Source organism: Euphorbia lathyris, chromosome 7 (genome assembly GCF_963576675.1).
Source record: "Euphorbia lathyris chromosome 7, ddEupLath1.1, whole genome shotgun sequence".
Classification (NCBI taxonomy): Eukaryota; Viridiplantae; Streptophyta; class Magnoliopsida; order Malpighiales; family Euphorbiaceae; genus Euphorbia; species Euphorbia lathyris.
This window is the reverse complement of record NC_088916.1, coordinates 8,619,690-8,627,967: the sequence shown is the minus strand read 5'-3', so window position 1 is coordinate 8,627,967 and position 8,278 is coordinate 8,619,690. Positions and strand designations below refer to the sequence as shown.

The 8,278-nt window shown below is 36.5% G+C and overlaps 1 protein-coding gene across 2 annotated transcripts; it reads left to right on the top strand.

Annotated features, from left to right (window-relative positions):
• Positions 1-3,596: 3,596 nt before the first annotated feature.
• LOC136235543 (pectinesterase 2-like) lies at positions 3,597-6,863 on the top strand. Of its 2 annotated transcripts, XM_066025276.1 has the most exons (6): positions 3,599-3,851; positions 3,932-4,006; positions 4,120-4,177; positions 4,726-4,852; positions 5,644-5,882; positions 5,954-6,863. In XM_066025276.1, exons 5-6 carry the CDS (start codon positions 5,683-5,685, stop codon positions 6,207-6,209), a joined length of 456 nt encoding a protein of 151 aa, XP_065881348.1. In that variant the 5' UTR covers positions 3,599-3,851; positions 3,932-4,006; positions 4,120-4,177; positions 4,726-4,852; positions 5,644-5,682; the 3' UTR covers positions 6,210-6,863. The 2 variants fall into 2 exon arrangements, with proteins under 2 accessions (XP_065881350.1, XP_065881348.1); XM_066025278.1 differs by lacking the exon at positions 4,726-4,852 and having other exon boundaries at positions 3,597-3,851.
• Positions 6,864-8,278: the final 1,415 nt, after the last annotated feature.

The window sequence follows — 8,278 nt, the reverse complement described above, 5'->3', positions numbered from 1 at the left end:
AGGACTATGGCCTCTAACCAGTTTGATAAGAATAGGACAGTGATCAGAGTGACGGAAAGGGAGGTTTAACACAGTCACATCAGGAAATCTACAATGAGCCGCCATGTTCACATAAACCTTATCTAAACGAACAAACGTACTATTACGTTTCCAAGTAAACTTATGACCAGCAGCACCTAAATCTGAAAGCCCACACAAATTCATACTCTGCTTATGATTAAGACACCGGTTCACATAATGGTTCCCGCCCCCTCTTTGATCACTCATAAGAGCAATATCATTAAAATCCCCCGCCACAAACCAAGCATCCTCCATACTCGTACTTATAGAATACAGAACCTCCCACAACCTTTTACGATTGGCCAAAATAGGGTCAGCATAAACAAAAGTTATAAAGAAAGATTTATTCCCAGGATAACTAACTTTGCTGTGAATAAATTGTTTATCCATATTAACAATATCAATATGAACATGATCTGGCTTCCAGAAAAGCCAAATCCCACCAGCCCGGCCAGTAGCCTCCGATCTAACACAACTCCAATTATTAAACTTTCTAACCGCCTCATCAGCTTTACTTCCACTAACCTTTGTTTCCATTAAAGCAAAGCAAGAAGGGTTAAACTGTTTAATTAAATCTTTAACATGGATACGGGTAGCCTTGCTAGTCGCTCCTCTAACATTCCACACAAACAAATCCATCAAACGGAAGACTACAGACCACATGCCCAACACCCTAAACTAGGTACTTATTAGGGGCTCCTAAGAGCCTAGACGTGGTACCCGTAGGCCCCCTTTTATCCAACAGATCCAAAGAACTTTGGTTCTTATTCTGGTTACCCTTATGTTTCTTCAAATTCATTTTATTGACACCCATAGCTTTACCATTTTTAGGCTCAGCACAGTTTTTCGGGATACTAACCTCTTTGTCTTTCTTTAACACCGTTGGGGCATGAGCCTGGGATCCACCCTGAACCTCAACTTTGGACTCAAACAGAGGATTGACAGTCTCCACATTAATCGCCGCCGTGTCAGCAGATTCTAAACCTGGCATGCTAAGATCCATTTGCTCATTCACAAGATCAGAGTCTAGAACTTCCTCAATAGAGAGAGCTCCAAATCTAGACCCTGCAACACCAACTGATGCATCACGTGAAACTTCATTCTCCCTTGGGCTAGACCGCTCCTTAGTTCCAGGAATGATCTTGAGAGGACCCGAGTCTTTGCCAATGTCAGGAGGACGATTCTGAGCACTATTTGCATGAGTCCTTCGTCTTCCCGACCTTTTAGCAACCATCCAGGGGCCAAAGTTCCTATCATCCTCATGAAACCCCTCTCCTCTCGCCTTAACGGCTTCAACAACCTCCTGAACCACTTTTACTCTCTTTGGGCAACCATCGTAAGTATGACCAAACATACCACATTCGAAGCAAATATTATGAATACCTTCATACTCAATAAAGTAGACAGTATTCTGAACACAGAATTTTGATAAAAGAGGCTTAGCTAGATCAATATCAATGCAAACTCTCGCAAACTTACCTCTAACTGCCCCAATGGTAGTCTTGTCCACATGGTGCACTTTCCCAATGAGCCCACCAATCTTATTAAGAAAGAATTCATTATAATATTCAATTGGTAGACCCGGGAATCTTACCCAAGTAAGAATCTTGTTTACAGAGCAATCATGTGGGTTAAAGTTAGGGATCCATGGCCTTAAAGCCAGAACATGATTGGAAATAATATATGGACCACCATTAATCACGACATTATAGTCCTCTGCTCTAGTAAATTTAATTACATAATAGTCGTTTTCTAAGTCAGTAATAGTGACTTTCCCTTTCTTGGCCCACTATGTCTGGATTCTCTGAGCAAAATAGTAAAAACTAATTCTTTTTCCAAGCACCGTTACAATTAACGAAAGTTTCCATTTAGCCCTGAGACTATGCTTCTCTATCGAGGAAAGCCGAATCACCGGACATAAAGGGTCATCCTGTTCTCCATCCTCAACATCTGAATCAGAAAAATCCTCTTCAGAATCATTTTCTATAATATCTTCGTTTAACAAAAACTCCTCCTCAACCACCCCCATAACCGTATCTCTCCACGAATTTTTTCCAAATCCTGGTTCGTTACAATTTTTGTTAATAATTTTATTATTTTCATCAATGATAATCCTAGATCCTAAATTCTCAACGGAAGAAGCTTCCTTGGCAACCGCAGAACTCCCACCGTTCACCACCATGGCGCCCCAAGGTCTCTGGCCTGCCAGTCCACCCCCCTGGACTATCGCCCCTTCCCCTACACTTTCCACACCCTCAGCGCTTTCTCCTAAAACAACAGCCGCAGGAGAAGCCATCCCGCCGGCCCGCTGCCCACCGCCGATCCCCTGCCCAAGCCCATTGCTTCCTACCCTAACATCCCCGCCTCCCAGCCTTGTCTCACCCCTGGCCGCCCCCTCATCCCTGGGAACAGATCCTCCCAGATCCCGCCTCCCAACACATTCCGAATCCCTACTTCTCTCCTCCCTTAACTCATCCGCCCCCAGATGAAACGTTCCTCCCAGAACCATCCGCTCCCCTATCTCCCAAATCCCGCACCCCTACCGATTCCATCTCCCCGCCTTCGCTCAGACCACCAGCCGCGATCGATCGCACTTCCGACCTCCTCCCCTGTGCCGCCCGATCTCTCTCCCTCACCCTCACGTTCGCATCTCTCATCGCCCTCACGTTGTCGTTCATTGCCCTCACGTTCGCTCGTCGCTCATCGCCTTCACGTTCGCTCATCGCATAATTCACTTTAATTTGACTAATTATGAACTAAATTAATATTTAAAATCATTTTACATGATTATAATTCATTTTGGAGTATAATGTTTTATCAATATATAAATATAAGTTAAAATAAAATAAAAATACTCCTTAGATAACTTTAGTGATTAACAAACTTTTGTGAATTGAAAGATCATATAAGAACTTGTAAGTAAGCCACTCTCATTGCTTTTATTTTGTCAATAGTCTTTTGGGTAAATTATATTTATGGGCATTAAACTTTATCTATTTTAATCTTATTTAATATATGATCACTGCATTTTACATTTTTTAATATTGGTGGTCACTTAACGCCTCAAAATGACCGTTGATGATCTTAAAATAAAAAAAATTAAAAAAGTTAATGATATTTTAAGGAATATTAATTTTTGAAAATTTTCATTTTAAGATCATTTAAGTGTTGTTTGGTTAGAAGAGAGTGAATTTTTAGAGAGAAAAAGCTCCAGAAAATGTAATTTTGAAAAATAAAAAATGTGATTTCGTGGTAAATGTCATTCTGAACAATTTTAATTCTTGAATTTTTTCATTTCGATGAGCTAGTTAAAGTTGAGTGGTCACCAATTTAAAAAGTATAGATTTCAGTGATCATACCGTTAAGAATGAAGTTTAGTGGTTATAATGTTAAAATGGTTAAACTTAGTGGCCATGTGTGTAATTTACCCAAACAAACTTTTATAAGTTTAACACGTGGACGTGAGGTGTCGCTGTCATCTAATTTGATAACCAAGATCTGACGCAATACATAGGAACCATTTACAGCTACAAATTGACTCAATTTGGTTCTAATAGTTTGTATCGAAAGAAAGTACAGTTGCCATTTCTATTTCTTGATGCCCCTCCCATCTTTCTCCTTCTCCGCCGTGCATCGGCGGTGTAAATGTCATCGGTGTTCCCTTCCTAAAGACATCCTGCAACTCAACCACGTTTTGATTCTGATTCCTCTACCGAAACCATCAATTGATAGTCATGAACCCATACAAAATTACCCTCACACTGCCTCATTTGCTGCCGCTGTGTTTGCCGGTAATTTTCATTTCGTAATTAAGTTTGCCGCTGTTATTTACTTCTTTTGTGAGTTTATTTTACTTCTTCGATTTCAACAGTGATAGATCCCGGCGATGAGGTTTTGCTGATTGACCCTTCTTTTCCTTCTTAATGAGGGGCTGAAGGAATTCCTTGTAAGTTTTTCTTTGGCACTTTGTATTTTGATTCTGAATTGAGCTCAAGATTTATAGTAATTATTGTCAATTGTAAGAATTTTGAAGTTCTTAAATAATGGGATTTGCTTCAGGTGTTCATGGGGTCTTTTACTGGCAGAACGAAAGCTCTGAATCTCTCATATCAAACAGGTAAGGGACTAAGGATTCTATTTATGATGAATTAGCTCTTTTTTCACATAGTATTTTGAATAGTCAGTCGAGTAGAAATTCAATTTGTTTTACGAAGTAGAGGCAGCAGGAGTAGTTCTTATTATTGTTCTTTGAATGAGATCCCCAATTTTGATAGTTGAAGTTGGTTATCACAAGAAACAATTAAGATAATACTTGCTTTTTTACTCCTTATCTTACCTGTTTTCTTATTTGTGTAATAATTTTATTAACATATAAAAATAAAACGTCATTTTTTAATTTCAAGCTCGAAATAAAACCGAAAACTGGGAAAAGAGAAATGGAAAATGTTTCCTAACTGAACAAGACCTTGGTTGTGCACCTTCTTTTTGAAATGAAAAGGGGCGCTATTGATTCTCTTATTTTGTAATGAAAATGAAGATTTAGTATTTTGTTTGCATATAGTTCCAAATCACAAAATTGATTCATAATTTGCAACTTCAAAAACTTTCTGCTAAGGAAATGATGATATGAGGTTGTATGCTGATTTAATTGAGTGGATGCTTCAGGTTACATGTGCTGTTGCTCCATGTGCGCTAGACTGGTACCATGCAGCTAAGGCAAATGGGGAAGAGCCACTTTCTGCTGCTACCATAGTTCTCAAAACAAGATTCGACTCGTGAATCGAATCGAATCGTAAGTTTAAGTTCAAATTCATAATATTATATGATAAAAGAAGAAATCATATCAATCAACCAAGTACTTATCATTCAAATCTAATGCAAATGCAATCCTAATAAAACTAATTCATAAATGGGATTCCGTTCAATAACTTCATAAATGGGATTCCATTTAATAACTTAGTGGAGATGGTGTGAGTTTGAGCTTCTTACGTTTGATAATGGAATGAAACTAGTTTGAGTTGATAACTTGCTAAATAACAATATTCATAAATGGGATTCCGTTTAATAACTTAGTGGAGATGGAGAGTTTGAGCTTCTTACTTTTGATAATGGAATGAAACTAGTTTGAGTTGATAACTTGCTAAATAACAATCGGACTAGAGGATCGTGGATTTAGTAGTTAGTGTTGTTGAAGTTTTTGATGAACATTGATGAAAATCCAACTCGAAATAGAGCTGAATCGAATCGTGATTCGAATTGTAAGATTCTGTTACAATTTAGATTCACCTATAGATTCGACTTGAAATAAAGTCGAATCGATTCGAATGATTAGAATCGTGAATAGTAAGATTCTAACAACAGTGGCTGCTACAGACGCACTAGACTAAATCTATGCAGCCTTTGGGATAGAAACTATCAAATTTTATGGATATCAAGACACAGTATGTGATGTTGTGAAGGGGAGACAATTGTTTTAAGAACTGTTTCATTGAAGGCACGGTTGGTTTTATTTTTGGGAACGTTATATTTGTCAAAATAGTCTAATAACTATGTATATGATTAATTAATTAAAACAAATTGCAGTTATCAGAGATACATCTTCTAAAACAAGATTGGAACACAATGATAACAGCACAAGGAAAGCAAGAGGCGAATGAAGATTCAGGTTTTTCATTAGTACATTGCAGCATAAATGGAGATATTCCTGTATGGAAGGACTTGGGGCGAGCTTGGATGAAAATGCTTCAAGTGGTGTTTGCCTATTGTACTATGAATGATACTATTTATTCTGTAGCCTGGGGCACTTTTGGAAGAGCACCACAGTAAGAGTTTTTATATTTTATTTTCTAATGTAATCTAAATTGTGATGTCATTAAATATGAATGCATTGCAGGAATTTCTTGTTTGGTGTATACAAAAACACAGGACCGGGATCAGTTTTTCAAGGGCGTGCCCCATTTGCTAAGCAATTGGATGATGCAGGAGCCAAACCTTTGCTCAATCTTGGCTACATTCAAGCTTCTAAATGGCTGCTTACACCCAAAGCAGGCCGATCTCCGATGCTTCCAGATTCAGGCCGTCCATTTTTTGACTTGTCTGCTGTCCAACCACCTACTCCAAGTTCTGCTGCTACATATGCACTAAACTAAAACTTTGAAGCCTTTGGGATGGAAACTACCAAATGGCGAGGGGCCAATTTCTGCTGGTCCGTTTGCACTACACCAAAACTATGCAGCCATCATGGGGTCTGCCAACAATGTGCAATCTTCCAGCCTTGAATGCATCAGTGAACGGGCTGATTACACCAATGCAACAGCAATCCCAACTTGAACCACAGTGAAGTTCCTTGGAGGAGCCGTCAACAGTCATCCATGAATGATAATAGGCTGCCTGATCTCGGTTTTCCACTTTGAGCTTATTATCTTCATGCCTCATATCGAAAACAGCTTCAAGTTTGTCATGTTTTTCAGCTCCTGAGATCTTTTTTAGGCACCCTTGGACAAAAATCAAACAAGCCCAGATGATACTGCTGATGTACTGCCATTGCTTCAAAGTCCAAGTTTTGATTGCAGAGTTGAGTCGAGATATTGTAGGAGAGGCCGATAGGGTAGGATAGTTTTCATGTTGTTAAGTTAGACACTGGTAATCTCTTGCTATTATTTTGATATCATGAAACTAATGTTTGAGGTTTGAAGTTGTAGGACTAAAAGTGGTTCCTAATCAAGTAGATCAGACTTAATTCGGAAAGATGATGAAAGGCATTTATTTGGTAGTCTTGATTCGAATATGACTGAAGAAAGAAATGATTTTTTAGAAAATGAATATCTTCCTATTCATATGCAGAAGTGATGTGATGTGCTTATTTGTTGTATGCCTCTTTTATTCTCCATCTGTGTGCTTTTGTGCTATTTTCTGGTTGAAGATGTGTGTATGAGGCTGAGAAAGTTGCTGGCATTGCATAATGAAGCTGCAAAATACTGCTATAGTTGATGTTGATATAGAGGCATGTTGAATTTTTATCCAGGTTGGACAACATGAATCTTGCATATGTATCTTCAAACAACTATAACTCGTATTGGAGAAGAAGATGATTTCAGATTAATCTCGCGCTCTTTATCTTATCTGAACGAATTCCTCTGGACGAACAAATCCAGAGGGGATTTGAGCAACGACTATCAGCATTGGAACGTCCTTAGGACCCTTTACTGTTTTGAGTTCTCTAAAAGTTTGAAAAGTAACTTAGAGCTACATTAACACCTCATTTATAAATGTTGTTAATAGATCTGGTGCCCTAGACAGAAACTAATTTTAGATGACATATTTGGAATAATTTGCTATACATCTCCAGTGTTTCTATTTATTTTGTAATTGATTTTCAAACTTTCTTATTCCTGATTTTCTATGATCTAATATAGGGGAATAGTTTGGATGGAAAAAGGAATAGTTACCAAATAGGAAAATCTTTTTTTTTTTCTTTATTCAATATTTTCATCAAATAAAACCTTATTAAGAGTTAAATATTTTAGGTAGTTTTACTCAATTTTATTTTTTTCACCATGTTGCTTTTTCTTTTACCCTTTTTCATTTTTTTTATTTAATTATATTAAATTGTTGCTTTTCTTTTGTTTTGGTTGTTGGTCAATTTCAGTTGATTAATCAGATTAAATTGGGACGATGGAACTGAGGTGTCACTTCTTCCCTTTCTTCATTTTTTAGTGATAAAAAATATTGTATAATATGTTAATTTTAATTATATTATTATATTTATCTATAAAAAGATTTTAAATGAATCCATAAAATCTCTTTAATTCTTCGCATATTTATATATAAATATAAAACAGTAATGATGAAGCTGAAGTGCCATTTTTTTTTACTGATAAAAAAATATAATATAATATATAATATATTAAATTTAATTATATTATTATATTTATCTATAAAAAATTATTTAAAGTAAATGTAAAAATAAAATAGTAATATTTAATTTATATAGCACTTTTATATCATTAATTGTAATTATTAGATTATATTTTTGTTATTAATATTTATATGTTAAGATGAATCCGTACATCGCACGAGCCAAAAATTAATTATGAGATTAAATTGGTTGAATTTCAAAGCGGTTCATTATAAGTTTAAATATGGTGAAATTATATAAAATTGTATTTTCGTTTTGGCTTTATTTGGGAAATATAATTAACATACGTGGTTAAGGAAT

What these genes read in the sequence shown, in the direction of transcription:
- LOC136235543 (XM_066025278.1), top strand. Translation starts at nt 5,683, where the DNA reads ATGATAACAGCACAAGGAAAGCAAGAGGCGAATGAAGATTCAGGTTTT. An exon ending in ACTTTTGGAAGAGCACCACA is followed by an intron (nt 5,883 to 5,953) that starts GTAAGAGTTTTT and finishes AATGCATTGCAG; the next exon opens with GAATTTCTTGTTTGGTGTAT.